Source organism: Anoplopoma fimbria, chromosome 17, assembly GCF_027596085.1.
Source record: "Anoplopoma fimbria isolate UVic2021 breed Golden Eagle Sablefish chromosome 17, Afim_UVic_2022, whole genome shotgun sequence".
Classification (NCBI taxonomy): domain Eukaryota; kingdom Metazoa; phylum Chordata; class Actinopteri; order Perciformes; family Anoplopomatidae; genus Anoplopoma; species Anoplopoma fimbria.
In genome coordinates this window covers 20,254,151-20,279,428 of record NC_072465.1, presented here as the reverse complement: position 1 = coordinate 20,279,428, position 25,278 = coordinate 20,254,151, and the positions used below count along the sequence as shown (strand labels likewise).

General features: G+C 39.4%; 1 protein-coding gene across 2 annotated transcripts in view; it reads left to right on the top strand.

Annotated features, from left to right (window-relative positions):
* The window catches only part of ppp1r16b (protein phosphatase 1, regulatory subunit 16B), a 79,137-nt gene that overhangs the window by 43,303 nt on the left and 10,556 nt on the right, over positions 1-25,278 (top strand). For both annotated transcript variants that reach the window (XM_054617672.1, XM_054617673.1), the window contains exons 3-5: positions 7,824-7,894; positions 18,563-18,708; positions 20,568-20,671. In XM_054617672.1, coding sequence (XP_054473647.1) covers positions 7,824-7,894; positions 18,563-18,708; positions 20,568-20,671 — 321 coding nt within the window. The remainder of the gene's footprint in view (positions 1-7,823; positions 7,895-18,562; positions 18,709-20,567; positions 20,672-25,278) is intronic.

Below are 25,278 nucleotides of genomic sequence, written 5' to 3'. Positions count from 1 at the left end.
TTACTGGCTTTTTGTGTCCGTAGATAATCACCATGGTGACCCCTTCGATGTAATGGATTGCTTTTTTTAAAGATTTTTGTGTTTGTGTGTTGCTCTGCCCCATTGGGTGGTGCTACAGACAGATAGGAATCACATTCATGGTCTGTGTCGCCAGCTCCAACTCTATTTTACTTCTTCTTTTCTTTCTGCATCTCTTTGTACCAGTGTATCTCTCTGTGTGGTATATAACAACATTTTATCCCCGGCACTTCCCTGTCAGGGTTTGTATGATATATTCTCTAAGATCCCTTTTCCTTTTATCATAAAACTCATATGCCACGGGTGAGATAAAAGTAAAGAAGTGGCACATTTTCAATTTGCCGTTGGTCATTAAGTCAGTCTACATGCTGCTAATGAGACATGCAGGAGGAAAAAGCAAAATGACTTTTACATTGAAATAACTAAATCACGACTCACTCAATTCATTAATTTATCAACTAAAAATGCCCAAAAATTTAAATCGAGGTATGGCAATACCTGTCTAAAATAATTGTTATTCACAATATTATCCAGAAAATCTTCAAAATATGCTTTAAACACTTAAAATGGCACTAAAACATACTTTACAGTTTGCTAAGATCAAATATCTATTGAATCCCAGGATACATCTTGTTTTTGTGAACATCCTTTTTTAGTGACAAACTAAAAAATCTTTAACATGGTAACAATAAATCACAAGACCCCCCTGCAAAAGATAAAGGATAAGGAAATAAATGATAAATAGCAACATTGTGTGAGTCTTTTCTTTCTTACATGATAATTTGTGTATTTTTATATCAAGCTATATTTTTAATTTCTCTACCATTACATGTGCTAGACAGCTTTTTGAAGTGTGGATATTCACCACCATCGATTTATTGAGGTTTTTTTTATGGCGCTCCGTTATAAAATCCTATATCGTCCCGTCTCTAATCTCCTGACTTTTCCTCTTGTGCCACCACCAGGTTAACAGATCGGTAACATACAGACATGCGTTGTATTACAAAATAATCACTCTATGGCAGGATCAATACAAACAGAAAGAGACAGAATTCCACTTTTAGTATAACCGTTCATACACAGACACATTCAGATCAAACATTCTTCTCGTTGAAATGCAACAATCTTAAGAATTGATTTTATATTCTCACTGACCTGAAAAGGAACTGACTGCATTGAGAGATATTTTACATCTAAAGTGTGCAGAAATGTCTGTCAGATCAACTAAGAAAATGTAGTTTGTTGCTGTTTGTGATGATGCTCCCTCTTAAATTTGAAGGGAATAATAAAGAATATGTGACGTCTTTCAGCAGAGAGAAATTGATCCTGAGTTTGCCTCAGGATTGATGCATTTGTATGCGTCACTGTGTGCATCGCTGTATGACACGATAAAGGAGGCCATCATCATTGCACAGACACCTTATACACACCTTATACCCATGGTCACATTCACACACCACCTTCGTGTTGCTACTGCAGTATATTGCATAAAAGGTAGAGCATTTAAAATTTCTTTGCAGCACTTTACTGAACATTGTTTACACAAATGGGTTCAAACAGAACAAAGATTGAAAACCAAAACCAAATATTCCACCCGGACATGAAAAAAATATCAAACGACACAACACAATATTAAATATGCATTAAAAGAAACAAAACAACAGAAATATTCATAAATGTTAAACGAGTAATCCCGCTGCCTTTCTCCTCGAGCTGTTTAAACGTCTCTCTGTTTCTCTCATTCACATCTCTCTCATCTTCAGATACATCATAACTCAAATCTATTTCATCTCAACTAAAGCATCAGCGCAACGCCCTCTCAACCAGAGAAAGCAATTCAGCACCAATGCATATCATTTGGTGCATGCCTGCCTATAAAACAATGAAATATCAAGCTGTTTTGGTGGTGGTGAGTGTGTCAGTGCTGCCTGCATCATCTGGTAATCTCTCTCTAGTTTCACCTTTTTTTTCTTAATGTGTAATTTCCAGCCTGAAGCAATCCGACTTCTGCCTCCGACAGACATCATCAGACACATCCGTCACCTTCTGATTCCGAATAGCAAAAAGAAAAAACAAAAAGTCTTTAAACATCGCTGTATGTGTTGAATCTAAACACAAATACAAACACAAAAGGGCCTCGTATGTGAATGAGAAATAACGTTAAAACATGAATGTCTTAATGTCGTACGCATACATACTACTGCAGATCTTTGTGTACAGTTTCCACCACCAGTCAGTATTTAATGGAGATTAATTGCTAGGTGTTCCTGTGGGTGAAGTGCACAGTGACAGAGTGGTGTTTATCTAGTGCTGCTGTTCACGAAGACTCTGTCACTCATCCTGGTGTTTCCTACTTTCACACCACCGTATTGTTTATCATTAAACTGGATTTCTTTCAGTCATACAGAATAAAGAGTTTTGTTTCAGCTGAATGCAACAGAAATAAGATCTCTTAATCTGATCAGAGCTATTGGAAAATTGAATTTGTGCTTTTTTCACAGTAATGTTTTCCAGACAAGGATTTTTTTCTACATTTGGTGGTTAGTTTTTCCATTATGGAGATGTCTGATCGATTGCACTTGAAGTTTAACTTTATCCAGATCCTCACAACCATTCTGACACTTTTGACAACAGAATAAAAGTAATTACTGTGGTAATACTGCAACCACTTGCTTTTCTTTGTCTTAGGGCGTAGTCTGTATGACTAGTCTGAATCAGAGGGAAGTTGATACTTTAGATTGTTTTCTACTCAGTCTTGTTTGGTTTCACAGTGCACACATAAAGCAGAACAAATGGTAATAAAAAAAATAATATGGTGAAGGTCAAGTTTTTCATCTCTAGAGCTGCCGCTCCGCGGGAATTGTTGTGGAATTTTTTCACTTTGACTCTGCACTGATCTACTGTGTGCACGAATCCCTTCTCCAGTTAATCATGAATTGCTTGATACTTTATTGAGCACATTCTGTACATTCTTTAGGCGCAGATATCAAGCAAACGAGTCATTCCTCTCCCGCTCATGTTACTGTGTCGTCTACGTGGGTTCATGTCAATAAATGTCTGCGCAGGCTGGTTCACCTCCACAGCTGGGTTAGATGAAGTTCTCACTTCAATCGAACCGCACTAGGATTAGCTTGGAAATTATCAGGGACCATCTCTTTAAAGCTAGTTAGCCAACATGCTAACAATTGCATCTGACGTTGGAGCAGACAAACACACTGTCAGGGACCATCTCTTTAAAGCTAGTTAGCCAACATGCTAACAATTGCATCTGACGTTGGAGCAGACAAACACACTGTTTGATACATTTTTTTCACTTTTGCTCTTTATCTATAGAGAGGCTAAAAGAAAAACACCACCGTCCAAACTCTTTTCCACATTTCACTACGACCTCAATAACTCAGTTTCAGCATGTTAAAAAATCCAAAGCTTGACAGATCTGCTGTACCTGAAAAGGGATATCGACCCATAATGGTATATCGAGACATGTTTTAAATCAAAACCGACATTAACAGATGTTTTAGATGTGTAATCTTTGACTATGACCACTTTCTGCACATCTTCAACAATAGGACTAACTATAAAGGTTGGACGCACCGTGCAATGTGTCCACACTTTGGCATGAAATGTGATCTTTTTCATGTATGTGGATGTCATTAGCATGTGTATGTCCATATAGTACAGGTCCTTCATCCTGTCTCTGCAGCTGTAGTGCTGGTTGTGTCATGTCATGTGACTGATTACATGGCTGAAATAATAAATCATCCTGTGGATGAAAAGGTAGATGCCCACTGAACACATCATGTGGCCAAATGCATTTATTTTCACCTTATTATTAGAAAAAAATATTTTTTCTATTTAATCAGGTGTTCAACCAGATGATTTTCTTCGAGCTCCTCTTATAGCGAGTATCTGTCTTATGGAAGTACCTTTTGAAAAAACACTGAATCCCCACTATCTGAACTCTGACTTCTCTCTCTATGGGAGCAAGAAAAAGGTGAATGTTTTCCCTGAAAATGAAACCAACAAAAAAAAATCTTTCATGACCTCCTGAAATATTGTCATTACAACTTCGGAATTATGGCACCCAGACTATGACTCATTGATGTAGTAATTCATTTTCTACGGTAAATGAAAGGAAAGTGCAAATAAGTAATGGTTGTGTCAGGAAGAGATGAGGTTGTGTTGCATCATGAATTAATTTACGTCTGTTCTTTTTTCAAATTGTTTCAAAGGGTTTTTCTTCCCAGCTGGAAAGAAAAAGCTTACCTGCTGCATATAAAACTGACCTGGCAACTAAACCTCTTTAATTCAAATTGTATTATTTGACAGACATCAGTAGTTGGCATTTGCTATTATAGATAATATTGTGGTGTTTTGGAGTCTTTCTTTGGCTCTGATGTCTTTCCATTAGAACAGACAAATACTGTTTAGTTTAGTAAGTTGATTTATTTAGTTGCTTATGTGTAATGTTTTGATGTATAGATTTCTTTAGAAGTGATTATGTCATCAGACATGTACGGCATTAAGGAAGTAGAAAAATACTTTCTGAATGCACTTTATTTAAAAAAACTGCTTATGTTACAGCAAACTTTGTGGTAAACCCTTTTCATTGGAGCTTGCTTCGGTTGAAAAACACATCTTGGAGTTCCTCATACTGCAGTAACTTACACATGCTGATTCATGCTTTTCATATACTTATAATAAGAATAAATTCACAAACCACTGCCACTTACTGAGAGTCACAAAATTACTTTCCTTTGGCCTCCTCTGGGCTTAAGGAAATAAAAATAATGCATTCAGTGATTTTCAGGAAACCCTATGCTTGATGCATCATAAATAGTGTTATTTAAATGTACTTTTCAAGCCAATTTAAATCCAAATATAATCTCCCTGGGGGCTGAAAATGACTTTTAAGCAGCCCCTTGAAGATTTAGAATACACAAATATCACCTCGGTATGTAATTACAAGAAAATCACAGATGAGGCAGCTTATGTCGGCTGCGAGCGTGATGTTGGTTATGTAGTTCCTCTGAGATGTGTTTACACTCAAGCCTCCACACTGTTTATGTACAACAAAGCACTCCGAATGCACGGCGGAGAGCAGAGATGGTGTGTGACATTTACTGGATGCAGCCAGACTGAGTTTGCACACTATAACCTTGGGACCAATTCTCTCAGCACTCAATGTAATATTTCACTTTTCTCCCCGTCGCCTCTTGCAGGAGTGAATAAACAGTGAACCAGGCAGCTTCAGCAGCTCATCTGTTTTCCCGGTGTCCTTGGTTATAAAAGGCACCTGATGTTTGAGATGTTTCTGCGGCTGAGCTCCTGTGTTCATGGATTTTGATTATACTCAAAATGTTTCTGGCAAAGACAAATATCACAGCTAGATGTTGACAGCGATGCTTGTCAGAAGCCTAATTGAGGGCTAATGGCTGCAGGATTCAGGATGTGGGATAATGGAGTTAGACTGTTGATGGCTGCACTTCCATCAATCTACTTTACTGTTGAAAAAGCACTCCCTCTGCCACGTTTCTGTGGATTGCACAATGTGTTTCCGTAATGACCAGCTGCCATTATCCTAGTCCAACAGCACTAACATTTAACTCTCACTTAGAAGAAACTCCTGCAACACGCAGCCAGCGCGCATAAATACTGACCTGTCTAATGGTCCATTTTTATTCATATACATCTTGCTGTCATGACCTCCCTGCCTCATTTTATTAGCTGTAAAATAAAAATGCAGTTCATTTTATTGGCAGTTCTCTAGGAGTTCTTAACCTCAGAATGATTTCTTCCCAAAAAAATGTCAAGTGAAGCAAAGTAAAGCGCCTCCAACAGTACCTGCTCATCTGCCATTTCTTTTTTCATACAGAAGGTGCTTGCATTTTGACAATGGTGTATTATTTAGTGTTTGTGCTGCATGTAGAGCAATCAACAAGTTATATCAATGGATAATACAGTGTAAGGATTAAGACTGTGTAGTGCAATACTATATTTGATTGTCCATTGACCAGCACAGTTTGTATTTTAAACCATGGCTCAGTTTAACTTTGCTATACAACGTTGTCTTACTGGCCGTCTGACAAAATCAGCCGTGCCTGAATTCTAACTGAATCAATTCAGCCGGCTGTGTATGGCTCACGTTTCATTTGCGCTTTATGCTCACAACCGCGACCTAAAGAGTTTTGTTCTTATTGTGACATCCATTTTGTGGGTTCTTCTCTTAGTGCTGCGAAGTGTCTGGCGGCCTACGCTCAATACTTTCTCTGAACACATCCTGTGTAGATACAGACGCAGGACTGAAGCTGCTGCTCTGCTAATGTTCTGCCTTCACTACGCAGTAGGGCTGCAACTAACGGTTATTTTCAGTACCTGGTAATCTGTTGATTATTTTCTTGATTGATTGGTTTATCATTTGGTTTATATAATGTCCGAAAATAGAGAAAACGGCTTATCATAATACTCCAGAAACCCTAAGAGACATTTTTAAACTATTGTTTTGTTCAGCCAACAGTCCAAAACACAAAGATATTCTATTTGTAATAAAATCAAAAAGAGAAAAGCAGAAATTCCTCACAAATGATATGCATTAATTCTGTGATATTAAAAATTATTAATCGATTATCGGGTTATTTTTCTCTCAATGGACTGATCCAGGGGTATTGAATTTAAATTCACAGAGATCCAGTTACTAAAATTCCTCATAATGTTAAAGTTGCATCATATAGCCTATCCCCTAAGTCTGTCAAATACAATCACCACTGTGCGTTTACATATCATTTCATTTCATTAACATTAGTTAGAAAGTAAGATACTTTTAACAGACATTATACATTAATGTACTGCTCTTTCTTGCGTGTTTCTCCAGCCTCTACTTTGTGTATGTGTGTGAACAGACCTTTAACTTAGTGTTTCTGTCCTTAAACATGTGGCGTATCTGCTTCATGTTTATGTGACTGTCTGAGGGACAGATGTGATAATTATCATCCCAAATCTCTCTCATCTCTCTTTCAGTGTCACAACCTGATTTATCCAGTCGCTCTGTTCTTTGTAAAACAAAGGCAGATGGCAGCTCTGCCAAAAAACAGGGGATAATATAACATTGGCATGGAGAGGAGCCCTGTGTTCCTCCGCCACTTCCTGCTCAGGCCGGCAGGTTTAGCGGTCTTAGCAGTCAGGCAGCTGTCCAGTGTGCCGACTGTGATAGCTGATATTTTCTGAATTAGGGTCTGGGCAGAGAGTTTATCTGTTGGGACTGTGAGGCAGACAAACAGTGTAATCCCGAGCATCATTACATCATCCTCTGTCTCACCAAACCCTCCCCTCCCCTCCCCTCCACCCAATCATTCATCCATATTTCCAAGGTCAGTTGGGTAACATCCGGGCGGAGCTGATAATTTGAGAGATTGGAGTTCCTGCAGGGATGCATCACGACGGTGCGGTGAGATTAATGGATTGCAGATTGATTGGTGATGTCATCGGGTAGCAAAAGGTTAAGTAAAGGTGCACCTGCAGGCTGTTCGAGCAATCAAGAAGGACGTTTTATTTTTCCGTACATTGTATTCTCTCTGAAATATTGATTTTAACTGAATGGTCGTAACTCGCAACTTGTGAAAGCAAACTGAATATTTTTCATTTCTTAGCTTCAAAATAGTGTCAGTGAGCCCTCTCACTCTGATTCAATTAGTAAAAGGTAAAGCAGTTATTCAAGGCAACTAAAGGAAGTCCTGTATCCGAAAAATAAACATTTTCTGAATATTTTATACTTTCACTTATGTGTATCTCTGTGTCTTTTCCTCCAGTACGCTACCTGCTGAAGAACAACGTGAGTCCAGACCTCTGCAATGAAGACGGCCTCACCGCTCTGCATCAGGTAAGAGTGGCCGACTCTCTCTCTACTTGTCTCTTTCTTACTGTTGGACTGTTTCTCTGAAACTGTGGCACTGATGGAATCTCATCTCAAACTAAAAATAAAACATTTTGAAAATGCCCAAAAGATAATCTTTAAAATAAAAAATGATTGTTATATGATGAGTCAAACATGCATTTGAAAGAAACTGTCTATGTTATATCATAAATTATAGCAAAACCTTTTCAGTGAAGCTGCCAGTAAGAGTGGTGTACTTTAACTTATTCTTATTGATTGATTAAGGCTTTACATACACCTATAATATAAACATATATTAATAAACCACAGCCAATCATTGAGAGTCGTTAAGTGACTGGAGCATATGCTGGCTTCCTGTGAGTAAAAGGTAATAAAAGTAATGCAGTCTGTTATGCAAACCTTTTTTCATGATGCATCTTAAATGATCTTTTAAGCTTATTGAAATTCAATTATAATCTCCTTAGTTAGCTAAACATGGAATGTAGATGTTTATGTACAAAATGTCTTTACAACAGAGTTTTTCTTTCTAATCTTTTAGATTTTTACCTAACTGGCTCTCTTAAATGACACATTCTGCATTTTTCCATTAAATATGATACAAAATACTTGAGAGTAAACATATTATTGTTTATATTACATAAATATTATCCTGTAAAAGTGACTTGACCTGCCTTCCAAACAGTGTGATGTATTCTTGGGTTTATTTTGTCAAAGATTCCACATCTCCTTGTTTTGCATCTGTGGAGCAACATTGTGACTTCTCTTTTTTAAAAATGTTATAAATCAAATCCATCTTTACCATAATCAGTCTTGTTGAAATGTAATTAAACCATTTCCTGCTGTGATTACTTTGTAGCAGTATGAATCAAAGTGCAGAATAGCGTTGAGGTTTTCTGACACTGGAAAAAAATAGTTTTTAATAGTCAGGAAATGAGTTCAGAATCTGGGAAATGAGTCCATTTTGATGCAGGAAACTGATACGAGATCAGGCTCATTTTCAGTTGCTAATTAGTTGCTATTAGTTATAATTGGAACCATTACTGGCATGATAATCAAAGCTTCCACCTCATCCAAATCAATGCTCCAAGTCACTTTCAATCAAAACAGCTCAGTTGTCTGTGTAAAAAAAAAAGAATCACTACATGTCTCATTTAATCACAATCAGAACATCAGTTCTTCACTCCTCTGACTTGAAGCCAATTTCCTGTCAACACAGTAAAACAGATCGCCCGCTTTTGAGGTAACAAACATTAGTTTAGAGTCCAGATAGGGTGCAACAACAAAGTACAACCATCAAATCAAATCCTGGTTTCACAAAGACAGTCTTTGACTTTGGCTTAGCCCACGCTGATATTCACGAAGCAGTCTAGTGCAGAACTAATTTGCAATGAATTCTGGATAAAAAATACATTTTCAACCTGCCTGACAGAGCAGCTGCATCAAACTGTAACGCTCTCTTCACTCCAGCGGAACACGTTTGTCGTCTGGAAGATTTCGGTTTACACTGACATTTACCTGTTAAAATTCAGCAAAGAGTGTTCCAGTAATATAAACTCTCGAGTGCAGAGCCGAGCTGCAGCAGAGCTGAGATACTGTGTCTTCTTAATGTGGCAGGACTGGCGGTACTTCTGCTAACTCGTCAGTCAGGCTCAGGATAGTTTCCTGGGACAAATGAACGGCTGTATATCTCAAACAGGTAACTGTGCTCTCTAAAAAAACCTTCCTCTTCTCATTTTTGTTCCACTAAAACGTAAAATTATGAGCTGTTTGACTCTTATTTTTTTTATTTTTTTTAATCATTTGGTGCCACCGGTGAGCAGGTGTGACATATTGTTACCATGGAGACGCAGCTCTTAGTTCTGAGTTACCGTAATAGAAGGAAGGCAAACTTTGTAGGCCTTAAATAGGTCTTTATTTTTTGTGAAACTGTCTTTAAGAGCAAAAAAAGAAGACTGGCCTAAACACTACAGACCAGTCTAAAATATCTTTGTGAAACCAGTCCTTGCACTGATCAGATCCTTGAGTTGAACTTAAGAACACATTCTTCTGGCCACACCAGACAGACCTAGCCAAACTTCATGCCAGATTACAGCAAAAACGCGTTGGCATGCTCGATGTATTTCCATTCAAACTCCCTAAAAGTGTGGTTTAAATGCAGATACTCTCGCTTTAACACAGCTCTTTCCGTTCAGCCGCCTGCTAAAGAGGAACCAGCAGGCGACTATTCCAGCTCCAGCGTTTTCATTTTTTCTCTTGCATTCTTCTCCTATGGGTCCTAAAGAGAAGATGATTCGGCTGCTTTTTAGCAGGTGTTTGAGAAGCTGGAATGAATCCGTTGTGCTGCTGCTTTTAGTTGCTACAAACTTTACTGCGGACCGTGTTTTGGGAACGAACTCTTCACTTTTATAAGCGCGTAGATTTTTTTTTTTTTTAACTTTTGTCTGAAGAAAACTCGCGGTTGCATTTACTATGAACTTCCACAGGAGGTCAGTGAAGCTGTGGCGGTTCTGTACCGTCATTACCCCAAAGTGAATATCATTCAATACATTTTTTTAAATATTCCTACTGTATGAATTCAAATTAATTGATAGAATCCATAAAATCTATTTGTCGCCTCTGGACCCTCCTCTACTCTCCTCTCCTCTCATCTCCTCTACCTCTCCCCTACCTCACCTTTACCTCTCCTCTCCTTTCCTCTACCTCTCCTCTCCTACCATCTCTCCTCTCCTCTCCCTCTCCTCACCTCTCCTCCTTCACCTCTGACAGTTTATGTATTCTCTCTTCGCTCTGCTTCAGCTAAAACAGCCTCCCCTCTCTCTCTTTCCCTCTCGGCTGTTCAAAGCCTAATACTCTGGCTCCTGCTGGGAGGCAATGAAATGAACAAGGGGAAGAGAAAATTGAAGTCCATCAGTCACCACTGGTGTGGCTGGTTCTTTCAAACGCTGTGGGCCGTTCGCTGCCAGGAGGTCAGATTGACCTTTCGGCTCTGAATTTGTGTGTATCTGATAATCTGCTATTTGGACCGCCCAGCCTGAACACTGTCTTCAAGATGAGACCTTTTCACTCCTGCTACAATTTGTCAAATATATCCATTCACACAAAGGCAAGTCACGCACATGGGAGAATTCATCCATATATACACTCACCCACACACACACACACACACACACACACACACACACACACACACACACACACACACACACACACACACACACACACACACACACACACACACAGACATACACACGTCATATGGCAGAGGGTGAGATAAATGAAGGGAAGTGGTGGTGATGTTTCTCTAAATGAGATCCAGGGTTGGTCTCACCTCACTGATGGGAAACATTAATCCATAGATGGCTTTCGGGGAACTGTATATGCCAGATTGCACACACACACACACACACACACACACACACACACACACACACACACACACACACACACACACACACACACACACACACACACACACACACACACACACACACACACACACACACACTAACATACCTAGTGTATACACACTTCTATACTTACTATGTCAGCCCTTGAGACAAACTGAATGTTGTTATTTTCCACAGTTTTCCAGCTGTATCACAATTTGATGATGTGAAAGAGTTTGATAGTTAAACATAGTTTTCAACAGTTTGATTCTTGAATCATTTCATGCGGTGGGTTTTTCCAGCGGACAGCATATCAAGATAAAAGACATTGATTATTTTGACAAACAGGTGCTTGTCGGCACAGTTCCCCGTAGACTCATAGCTCTTCATCTAATGACGGACTGTGTTTTCTTCTACTGTTCTTCCCTGCAGTATTTAATTGAATTTTTATCGAAAGATAAGCACTGCCAGAAAAGCTCCATTACCTCCACTACAAATAAATTGCATATGCGTTGCCGGCTTCTGAATAAAAGTCCCCGCTGGTTTGCTGGTTGTCTGCTTTTATTTTCAATTTGACTTATTCATTCAGATCATTTAAGTGAGGTTATCTGGAGACACTTTATTATATACGGCAAGTCTAGACTGTACTGTATAATTTGCCCAACATTCCCTCATGAAAAGCCCTGGGGCAACAGTGGCCAGAAAAAATAAACCTTTAAAGGGTAAAAACCTGAGGCAGAACCAGGCTCTGGGTGGGAGTCCATCTGCCTCGACTTGATTGTTTTAGGGAGAAAGACAGACGGAGAGAGAGAGAGAGAGAGAGAGAGGGGGGAGTAAGAGGGAGAGACAGAGACAGCAACAACAATAATAGCACAACAGCTAAAATAGGACTAATAAAAATAATAGTAGCCGTAAATATACAAGGATAATGATGATGATAATAATAATAGAAGTAATAGCAGAAATAACAAACAGAAACAGGACTACTTCAAATTATAATAGCAGCATTCTATATAATAGAATGATAGTATTAGTTTTTTGTCATAACTTGGCTCCTAGGCATGACAATTACAGAAAAGGACACAATGGATGATGGTAAATCAAAGGTATTTATTATACTGAAGAAAAGAAATAGCTACAATTATGAAGTGTGTCAGTCAGTAACATCAGTAATGTCAACATGAATGTGTGAAGCATGATGAAGTGTGGGGTGATGTCAGCGTAAACGAAAGAAGACCAAACCATGGCAAAAACGGGCAAATAACTGGCAAAACCACACTAGTAAGATAGGAGCAGTAAAAGTTTTAATGTGAAGCAGCAGGAAATGTTTGTTTTGTATCAGCAGTAACTCAGTTCAAATACAGTTCAGATATGGGTGAAAGTAAACCATGACTATCTGAAAGTACGAGCAGGAACGTAGGAGTGAAACTTATCTCCAAAGCACAGATATCCATTTACAAGCTGCAAAATATCTGCTTTTAAAGACCAGCACTTTTTCCTCTAACAACCAGCACAGAAACACCTGTTGAGCCAATCAAACATGACTTTGCTTTGAGGCAGATCGTCACATGATGGACCTGGTTGGCTTTGGAGCAGAGTCGCAACAGAGTGAGTCAGCAGGGTTTGATTCTGATTCATTAAGGTTTAAACAGGCTGCACTGTTTATAGTAGGAGAGTTTAGCTTCCTTAAACCTGTATCTGAAGTAACACTCCCAAGCCAGCGGCACCTCAACACTGGTATTTGTTGGTCTGAACAACCTTCAAGCTGTAGGAGATGGTATCCTTTACCAGCGGATGCTTTCAAACACACCCTAAACTCATGTTGTCCCGTCTTTGGTTGAGTCACCGCTGTTATCCGGATCTGAGGTCTCGGTGTTTTGCTTCAGGAGCGATGACCCAGAACATCAACAGACTGCCGGAGTCACATTTAAAAACATTTTACTGTACAGTGATTCAGCCACTCAAATATGTATGCGGAGATGATGGAGACGGGCAGAAAGAGAGAGAGACATGACTGAGACGGGCTTTTAACTTGAGTTCTAATGATGAAGAATTTGATATGTGAAGTTATGAGACTGCGTCCCTGTGTGGTCCCAGACAGATCAGTCATTCAGCTCTTTGTTCTGCCAGCCTTTCAGTACCATGTTCTTATACGCAGCTTCTCAAATTCAGTAATAACCCTTCATTTGGTCTCCTGTACTTTATTGTTATTATTGTGTTTTAAGTTATTTTTCAGAGGTGATTAAGTGTCCCATTAGACCATATGTAAAGCAGAGTGACTGGAGAGGTCTCAGTAAATGACATGCAACAGTGGTTTAAGCTGAATGTCCCAACTTCTGGATTCAATTCATTTAGCCTTTTAGGTCTAATTCACAACACTTGAAGTTCCTGCACACAGACCCCTCTTTTCTCCGCGTGATTTGCATGAGTCTTGTCATGCCTGGTCAATTTTAAAGCCCTTTTATCCGTTAACCTCCTGCCGTCTCAGCCACCCGGTCCTGGTCGAGCTCATTTAACCTCTCAGTATTTTCAGTTTTAAGGCCAGCTCTGTATCGACCGCCCTCGTGGTACTTGCCCTGACTAAAAATGTCAATCACAGCCTTATTGCCTCGTCGTTTTGCTCCTCAACCCAGACCGCAGTCCTCTCAGCCCACTGAAGGATCCCAACAATACTGTTGCTGTTGTTTTCCAGCCTCATAATCTGAGCCTTTGTCAGAGCCACACTCCCATCCTTGTGTGAATACTTTTCATGAAAGGCACATTATTTCCTTGTTTGCCTCAGCGTTTTTTTGGCAGGAGAAGAAGAGTGCAGGATGGTGGGATCAACATGGGACGGCTAGGAGTTTAGTTTAGAGGCTAGTTGGCTTGTTTGCTCGTGTATGCATGAATATGTTTATTTTTTCTGTAAAAAGCTAAGAGATTAGTTTAGTCAGCTCGCAGGTGGGCTGAAGTATGTGGGTTTATTCAGAAGGAGGTTAGGAGAGTAGCCTAGTTGTTGGCTGATGTGTAGGTTGCAGTCTCTTGGGGGTTTTCTTATGACATCTGTCACGCCACTGCAGCAGGATGGAGATGGAGATGTAGACGCGAGCTAATCCGTCAGTGTAGTGGATGTCTTTGATGAGCTTTATGTCGCTTAGGAGTCTTGTTCTTGTCAGTTTTATGAGGCTGCTCAATGCTAATTTCCCCCAGAATTACATCTGCAGGCTTGCCAATTACCAGACTCAGACAGAAGATGAAAACCATAACTTGCTCTCTGAGTCACTATTTCGGTGTAACAAGAGGAAGAATTGAATGCCTTCATACATGCACACACACACACACACACACACACACACACACACACACACACACACACACTGAGACACACATGGTTAAATAGGAAATGTGTGACTCATGTTCGTCCGTCGTTTCCTTTGAATTTGTTGTGCCTGCTGCTCTTTTGACATCATTGACACCGGATGTAGTTGACACAAATAAACCAGTACTACTTCTGCTTTTGGGAGCTTTAGAGGAAGATCTTAGAGACTCGCTTAGTCAGTTTCTCGCCTTCCTCAGCTATGCTATCCACATTACGAAGGTCAGGACAGGTTCATCTTTGATATGCTGGCTGCAGCAGTAGCTCAAAAGGAGAGGACACATACATTTAGTGAATTGACTCAGTAATGTCAGTTATTATGCAGAGCAAGCTAACATTAGCCCCCAAAAGGAAACTGTTCATGTCAGACCAAGTAATGCTGTAATAGCAACAAAAAACCCTGTCGAGCAACGCTTTCTCGCTTTTATTTTTTGTCTCGTTACGTTTTTTCACATCAATATAAGACATTTTCACATTTTCAGAGTTATTATTAGTTTAGTTTTCATCAAGGTCTTCAACTTGATCTCACCCACTCTTCACCAATTTTTTTTCTGTCTATGGCATAGAAATATATCATCCACATTCTTATTACTCCTGCTTGCAAATGTCTGATGTGGTTGCTTTTTTATTCCAACCAGTGAAGCAGCTGTCAAAGAGCACCAGACCTATTTTGAAATTTGAGACATGGGCAGTGATATAGAGGTGTGTAACCAGGCCATGTATTGCCCATTTATTTGTGCTGGGGGTTTTTTCTTGTGACACAAATCCTGACACTAAAATGATCCGCAAGTCGGCCTTTCTTTCTGAAGGACACATCATCTTCATAAACAGGAGCTCTGTAGCTGAATATGGATTGTCTTTCAGTGGTCAGTTAGACTTTACATAAACATAAATAACTGGTTTAGGAAAAAAAAAAAGCATTACAATTTTCATTTAAAATGAGTATAAAATCGCCTTAAATGTGCTCACATTAGAATATTATTTTCACGGTGACGAGAATGTTGTTTACAGGATGTGTTTATCAGCCGCTAGTGTTTCCAGTCAGTCAGCCTTTGTGTTTTTCCACGCATCTATTTCACCTCTTATTTGCCTTCCTGCTATCTGTCCTCTGCATCTGTGGAGTAATTTAATTTCCTTTCTAGTGTTGTATATTCATTTATGTACCCCCCCCCCCAAACACACACACACACACACACACACACACACACACACACACACACACACACACACACACACACACACACACACACACACACACACACACTCCTGTCAGAGACGCCTTATCTGAGCAGTCTTGGCAGTCGGTGCTACAAAACTCCAGCAAATGCACGCAACTAATTTTCTCCTCACATCAAGGTTGTCTTTTTTTTATTGTTGTTTAAGCACAAGATTAAGATTTTTCAGACGGTAGGCAGGCAGAGACAGAGATGGAGCACAGGTGACTGAGAAGACAGATGGAGGGTTTGTTTAAAAGCCAGCAGGGATGTACGAGGTACCAAAGGTGACGTCTCAGCCATTAAATCATCAAAACACATCTGCTCGCCTTGTCACACAATAACAGCCTCTGTGCTCAGTTCTTCCCGTCCGGAGAACACTAAACACTCCACACTCATTACTGCAAGAACACTTATTGTCAGAAAAGTAACATATAATATGTGCTATGTGTTGAAAATAAGGTAAATTATTTTCTGCTCATTCATTTTCTGTTATCAGTGCTGTTTTCTAAATGATGGCAAAAGGATGCTGAAGGAAAGTCGGCTGTTGTTGTTTGCATTTTCCAAAAAACGGACTTTTGTATATCTTCTTATCTGCCTCCCCCTTCTCTTTCTTGGCGTCTCCACCCTGTTGCTTTATATTTACATATATATTTATTTTACCTCTCTAGCTGTCTTACTGTGACTTGCTCACGCTCCTTCTCTCAGATACTAGAAACCTCTAGAGAATGCACTTCAGCTCATCCTCTATGTAAATCCTTAAAAAAAAGAAAAACAGTCTGCTCTGAGCACCTCAACTTCTCAAGGTTTCCATGGTGAGCATGTGCAGTGTGGTGGAATATTTAAAGACGTAGTGTAAGTGGAGAAAATCTACTTTTAAGGAAAAGTATGATCTTATAGCGATTTTTTTTTAAACAATTTGCGATATTCTGACTGTTGCGATTACATATATTATGATTTATTACCCTTTTTCAACTGCAAATTATGCAGTTTGTTCACCAATTGTGTGTTTTTATTTTTTGGGCAGGCCTTAAATCATGGCTCGATGACGCACTGGAGCCATCCTTAGCATAAAAGTACAAAATTTGTATTTGCATCGTCTCCTTCGTGTACGTAAGAATCCTGAAGACACAGAATGATGAGCGCAGAACAAGATGTAGACTCCCACCAGAATTGTTTAATTTTTCAACAAAACTTTTATTGATACCACCAAGTAAAAAGATTAAAGATAAAGTATCCACATTGGCTGCTGACAGAACCAGGACCTGTAAGATCTTCAATCTAACACTGAGTTTTTTTTCGGGCATGTCAAAAAAACTCCATTTATAGTAACAGAAATGTCCCAGAGGCTCTAATGTTACATTAAAGGAATCATTTCGGCATAAGTGGTTTATAAGATGGGCAGATTTGTTTGTTTCTTTTCTTTTGGTTTTTCTCCATTTTGTTTAAATCTTTCAGTGGGTAGAATCATAACGGGATTAAGACAGATGTCTCATTTTCATTTCAAAGCACCGAGTTGAGAAATGACAACACTCCAGTGGCTGCTCACAAAAGTGAACGCGCTCTTAGGTAAAAAATCAACCCTGGCAGCTGTTTCTGGAAACAAAGAAGGATATTTTTGACATTTCTTCTTTGATAGGCTTTACATACACTGAAGTGAGTGGGGGTCCCAACACGACATTTGATAGATCAGATTCAAACCCACAACTTTACCACCACAAATAATAAAATCGGCTCTTACTGAAATGCCCCTTTCAGACTAAAAACAAGACTTTTGCTCTGAATCCTTCAGTTGTCTGATTATTTCTGACCCTCCCACTGTGAAAAGTAATCCCATTTTTTGACTACATGTCTGCTCGTTGCACTCTCTCTCTGTTGTTTTTCTCTCTTTGTCTTTGTTCAGCGGCGTAGCACTGACACTCTCACCAATTAGCTCTGATGGAGAAAACTGCTGTTGCTGACAGCCTCTAGATTGGAGGATGGTTTACACGGAAAAATTCTCCTTCCTCCCCACCCTATAATCACACCCCAGTTTAACAAGGAAAATACGTTCTGTCCCCGTCTCAGTCTTTGTCTCTGTGGATGGGTGTGAGTTATGGATGCTTTTTCCAGCTTTGTCACAGATCCAGGGAAAAACCCACCACAATGGCTGGGATGTCAGACTGACTGTGTCCAAATGGGCTTAATGTGTTCTCAGTTTTTTGCACTCTGCAATATGAGATAACAGACTTTTGCAGAGATTCGGTTTGACTTCGTAATGGACTTCTCGTTAGTTTGTGCTCTTTGAGACAATGAGTCTCTTTTCATCCATTTCCTGCGATGATTAGGATTCAGCTGCATTAATGCAACACAGCTTGCTCACTGTATTAATCATATGCTACGTCAGACTGAAAATGATAAAACGTAGAGCAAATGCATTTCAATTTCCTCCAAACAAGAGAAAACTGTGGCTCCCAGTCTGCTGCCAGAGTTTTCACATTACTTGATGATTTTGTTAAAAACAGCAGATACAGATACGAGCTGCAAAGTATTAACTCATATCTGTTACAATATTTTCATTTTATGTCCTGCCGTCTTAATCTCTTGTTCACTTCTTCCCAAATCTAACTCCATCTGAGGTATAATACCAGCAAGTGTTACAGTATCAACAATATAATTTCATTTATTACTTCTTTTTCCCCTTTCTTTTTCACTACAGTGTTGTATAGATAACTATGAGGAGATGGTGAAGATCCTGCTGGACCGAGGAGCCAGCGTCAACGCTCAGGACAACGAGCTGTGGACGCCGCTGCACGCCGCTGCTACCTGTGGCCACGCAGGACTGGTCAAGATACTCATTGCACAGTAAGACCTGCAGATAAACACTAATACACCAGGGTTTCCTGCAGCGTTTTATAGGGGAAGTGAAATAAAGAGTATTTCTGCTCAAGTCAGAAAGAAGTATTAACACCGGTTTTGCTGATAAGTTGAGAAAAGTAAAATCAAACAATCCCATCAGCCACAACCAGGTGCTGATGTGTCAGAAAAACAAAACTCCCCAAGCAGAAGTTAGTTCTATTTCTACTAACACTTGGATGCACACTTCTTAGAGTCTGAAGTTGAAGTTAGTTCAAAGTTTTTATTGACCGGCTGAACATGAATCGTGGCTGCTCATCAGACAGAATGGTGGGCAGTGCTGACTGCCTCCGCTAAGTGCTTTCCAGAGGAAAACTGTACACACACACACACACACACACACACACACACACACACACACACACACACACACACACACACACACACACACACACACACACACACACACACACACACACACACACACACACACACACACACACACACCACAGTCTGAAATGAGTGGGCCACTGTAGGCAGTTTGCAGGAAACTATGAATTAGTTTTTAAATTGAGTTCTGGGTAAAAGACATTAGGTGTTTCTGTTCCTGAAAAGACAGAAGCTGCAACCTGGAGGAGTAGAAATTAATTATAAAGCACCTGGATAGTAGAGGCAATGCGGAGAAAATCAGGCACTAATAGCAGTAGCAGGGAAAAAAAAAACATTGAGTTGTTATAAAGAACATACAAATACAACACACAAAGAGGTTTAGGGGCTATTGGATTATGCAGATACTGTTGAAATGATTTTTATTTAACCATACTTTTCTGATATCAGTTTATGTACTGATAAGGCAAATGTATGAAAATCGCTTATAAAGTATTTTAATTGACGTTCAGTACAATTAATTGGACTTTTACATCTGATAGACAACAGTTTTAATTACAATTTCCTCTGAGACATTAATTTAGACAGCAGAATTTGGTTAACATGATATCATAAAATCTTCACAATCAATAAAGGGTAATATTGAATTATCTCCCAGCCTTAGGATATGTAATTATTAACAAAGTTGTTATTAGCCGTCTTTGTTATGTGAATGTATTTCATAATTCTATAATGCTGATCCAGGTTTTTCCAGGGGGCAAAAAAACAACCTCATGTGTTGTTGATTTATTTCTTCTGACACACATCTGAACATGTGTTATACATTATGTATAGAGTTACATACACATTGTTACATTTGGGTTTGATTACACCTCTGATATGACAGCATGTACACACAAAGAGACATGCACAGATGCTGACAATATGTGAACACACACACACACACAATATATTCAGCCACACTGCTGCCATCTGTTGACGTGCAGGACTTGTCGATCCTCTCATTATATCGCTCGGACTCATTATCCACAGCGAAATTACTGATTAAAAAATGCTGAATAATGCTGGCCAACTTGCTCAGGACTGAACGAATTTAATCAGCATCATCAATTAGAGCTCCAACTGAGATTTATTCTCCCAAGACTTTGAGTTATGGATCAGCTTTTTTTTCCAGCAGGTTTTGAGGTTTCCTAACTGATCAGAGTATAACATACAGGCCTTTGATCTGATGATTAGATGCAATACTGATGTCAACAAACCAATTACCTGAAAATAACACAAAAATATATTTAGCCTTTCTCAATCATAAGCTTGTAAATATTATACAATTTTTATGTGCATTTTTATGTATATTTGGTTCACAGATAATGCAGTTAAATGTAATTTGTTGTAAACAATGTTGTTAAATGTTGCACATTAAGAACATTTATTAGCACATACACTTTTTACATTCCAGTCTTTGTCTGCTCGTCTTCAAACAGCGATGCAGATTTGCTGGCGGTCAACTCTGATGGGAACATGCCGTACGACCTGTGTGAAGACGATCCAACGCTGGACATCATTGAGACGGCTATGGCCAACAGAGGTAGAGTATAAATATTTAAAGAGATGGCACGGCCGCATTTTCCCTGCAATTCCTTGAACAATTTTGGAAACTTTTCATACGGAAAATGTCTACAGTTTGACCTAATGGTTTGAATAACTGAGAAAATGTAGTTTCCTCATCTAAAGCTCTTATGCCACTGGAGGGAGTGTGCAGCATCTACTTTCTTCAATATAATGCCAGTTAGATCTAACTTGTATTTCTATCATTTTACCATTACTGGCTTTTTAACCTTTATAGTTCTTCTACATATGTTTTTGTAAAGCTGAACCATACTGCTGCAAAGAAAAGGTCCAGGATAAGCGCATGTACCATTTTAAAGTACTGCATGTGAATCCAATTGTTATTATTATCTTCAATAAAGTGCTCAGAGTAACAACAAGTTCAAACTGATTGAAAAGATCTAGGTGTGCGGATATCTATTCTGAGTAAACTATATTTTAACTTTCTAAGTGTGTGGATATCTATTCTGAGTAAACTATATTTTAGCTTTCGGTCTAAAGGACCTTCATCAGAGCACACAGGCCCTGTATACACAAACAACTCTGTATTGTACATGATTGTATTGCAGTGTAGAGCTAGTTAGTCCAAGTATTATTAGTCTGATCTTACCTTTTTTTTCAAATCCTACCGTTTTTTTCTTTCTTACATAATGCAGACTGATTGCTTAACTTACTTTATTACTTATACAGTTACGAGAGAAAATCCTTTTAGGACGAGGACTTACCGATCTGTTTGCTAAACATAAATACTGTCCTGGGTAACGTTGGGCTCTGATCACTGGAGTGTAAACTTCCCCAAAATCCAATCAGTGCAGGACAGAGCTGCTATCGTAAACATTACAGTGGTGAAGTAATACACGGTGGATTTGATAGTTATGAATTTGGCTTTTAATTTAAAGTAACCTGTAAGAAACAATCTAATACTGTTGGTTATTGATGTGCTCATTTGAAAGTAACGCTCGGTTACTGCTGCAGCAAATAAATAAGACTCGCTACAAATCCATCTGACATACACACAGTTTTGGCCTGTGGAGACGTTCAAAGATACAAAGCCATGGTACGATTGTTAAGCTATGATTGGGCAATTGGGCAATTGGGCCTAGCTAATGTTCAGTATAGCACAATTCTGTGTATTCGATAGTCTTTGCACCCCAATCTCTTTCTTTACCTGTAACAGAAAGTGTAAAGCCTCCTTAACCTTAACAGCGGGATAAGAGTGTCTGTAGCTCCTGGCAGTGTTCAAAGTGTGTCAGCCAGAGGAACAGATCGTTGAGGAAGATGGCAGCAGGGTTGTGACCTCATAGAGCACTGAGAGTCCCACAGAGATTCACGATTGCCTCTTCGGGGGGAGCTCCGAGACGTTCACAGTTCTCTCAGTCGCAGCGGGATGCAGATTGGTATACTGTATATTCATGCTGCATCACTGTAAACAAACACAGTCTGCACAGTTTGTCAGTGTGACGAGAGTGAGAGAGAGAGAGTTCAAGGAGACGTCACATCAGCGAGGGGAAGAGGAGGAAAGTCACGCTGCGTTTGAGCGCTGTTTGCATTTCTGTCGGCGTTTGTGTGATATGAATGAAGACCGACACAAAGAGAGCCGGGAGACAGACCGCTTTATTTACACTGGAGTTAAATCACACTCAACCTTCTTAACATAAGCTGTTGTCAATGTTTTGTTTGTGTTGTCTGGTAAACAGTAACGTCGACAGGCAGACGTGTGAGCACACAGTTGGAGAACAAAGCAGTTGAATCTGTGGCTGCGGGGGCTTTGGGTGTGGAGAAATGCTGTAGTGTGAATCCAGAGGTTGGCAAGCTGAAGTGTGATTGGTTTATAGGACGAGTTTTTTGGGAGAAATATGCTCATTAGCTTTCTGGTGGAGAGTTAGATGGAAAAGATTGATACCACTCTCCCATATTTTGTAGCGTATCGATCGTCTCATGAGCAAAATTCTTTCGTCCTTTAAAATATAATTTTATTGATAATTTTAATTTTCAGCTAAATCTGTGGCTGCGGAGGCTTTGGGTGTAGAGAAATGCTGTGATGTGAATGCAGCAGTTAGCTTCTGAAGCTAATCTGGGTCTTCTTCTCATAATTGTGTTTTTTCTGACTTTGGGTCATACTAACAATTCCCTGACCCTCTCTGTTGTAGACATTTTCCAAACAGAAAAAATGTTTGTCAGGGGAAACAGCGTGAGCCTCCTGAAGCTTTACAAATAAACTTCACCTCTACATTAATTGTTTGTGTCTGAATCAGACCAAAAATTCACAAAGAAACTAGTCCCAAAGATTAGCTATAGTAGCTAACATGGTAGAAAGTCTCTGTTCCACTAACCTCTGTAATTCAATTCAATCTCTGCTTTAGCGTCTTTCTAATTTCTTCCTGGGGTTTACTCGCCATATTCTCAGACAAATTGCCATCCAACAAAGCTCTTACTATTAGAAATTGAAACCTTTGTGTATAGCAGCAACTTGCTGCTTACCACCCTTGTGTCTTATTCATCTTGTTGGTTTACGTGTGTCAGTCCAGCTGTGTTTTGCTGTCATTAATGTGTGTAGATGCCACAGAAAAAGAAGCAAACAAGAGAAGGATGAAGAATTAAAATTTTCCTTGGTCAAGGTTAAAAGTAAATCCAGAATGCTTGAGTGGAGCTGCTAAGTGGTTAACAGGAGAGAACTGTTGCTGGAGGGCATCATGGTTGCTCAGACACATTTCCTTAGACAATTAAAGGTTCGGAGAAAGCCTTGTAATGATAAGGGCTGCATCGTAAACAAGTGTTGTGGTAAATGCTTTTGAAATATTTACGAGTGCAAATAGGACACATGACACGACATTGGGTGGGGTTGCATCCTGGATGTGAGACAATCCTGGAAAAAAACCCAGAGAGAGAATGTCTGGGGGCTTGGAGAGGGAGAACAGAGAACGCCATAAATGAGGTTCTCAGTTTACAATGGGATCACTGGAGCCGCACAATGCAGATAGCGGTACAGTAGGTGAGAAGAATGATTATTAAGCTGATCAAAGGGAGCGCCGCTGCTAATTGCTCCCGTAACGTTCTCGGCACTGTATTGCTGGATTAGATTCCCTCGCCAGGGACGCTTCAGGGATGGGCACACCAGCACTCTTTCTTACACACACACACACACACACACACACACACACACACACACACACACACACACACACACACACACACACACACACACACACACACACACACACACACACACACACACACATATGCAGCATCGACTGATCTGCCTTACTCTTGATCCTCCTCTGTTGAGCCCAGTTCATCTGTCAATTTGAATCCCCAATCAAATTCAAACCTAGGATCATAGACTGTCGATAAAGATGGCCATAACATTGATGAGATCACCCACAAGTTTCTGCAATTTTATTTTATTTTTTAAATCACTAAATTATCCCATAATTGTTTGAGTAATTTGTTAGGCAGAAATACCAAACATTTGTAGCTTCCAACTGTTTAAATGTGATGGTTTGCTGCTTTTCTCTGTTTTATATTATAGTTAATTAAATGTTGTTCAATTTTGGACTGGTCGGAAAAAACAAGACTATTGCAGACATTACATTGGGTTCAAAGTGGATAAAATGATCAACAGATTCATCAATATTAAAAATAATCTTTTAGTAACTGATCTTATTTGATTCAGATTTATTTCTCCCTGCTATTTTGTCCTTCTCCGTTGCTAATCTTATAATCTAATGTGGGTCAAGTGAAAACATACCTCAATTAGGACATTATAAATTTTGACTTTTTGATTGTAATTAATCTTTTTACGACACCTCCTGTGTTCGGGACTTGTCAATAGATACAGAGAGGAGTTGTGACATTAGGTGTAGTGTCTTTAATTGTGTTTTCAGCCATAACAATGCAATTATTGTTGTCATTGCAGGACAGAGTTATACTTGAAGTTTAGCTCAGAAAACCAGGTTTGTTCCACAGACTAATGTTGTTGGCCCTGGGATCCGTCTTCATTTTTAAAAATCTTATTTATGTGATGATATATTGACAGTTTTTCTGTTAACTACATTTGTCACAGTATGACAATGAGGAATGTCTGTTGTATTATACATTTTCTTAAATCATTTGGGGCACAGTTACGCTGAAGGGCATCACTGTAACCAAATCAAAACATAACAGAAACCAGAGAGACGAATGCTTGCTGACAGAAAACACAGAAGGAAATAGTAGCTGGAGGGATGCATTTCATTAAAGTCGACAAAGGGGAATGTCGTCCTCATTCCTGCTCCTTTAAAAGTCCTCGGGCTCTGATTCTTTTTATGAATTCAGAGAGAATTACCAATTTTATCCTCCTCACCATTTTTCAGAATCACTGCCCATCCCATATGTCTGTTTTTGGCCGTGTCTGAAAAAATGTGACTCTAAAACAGGAAGTTGGCTTTGAAATGGTGAGCTGAAAGGCTGGAATGTTGGCTGGGTGGATGGATTTGCCTTCAGCTTCATTCAGGCCAGGTTCAATTTATAACTCCTGAGTGTCACAGGAAAGGTCGTAGGGCTGAAATACTGACAATAACATATGCACAGTCAGGTGACACCTGTCTA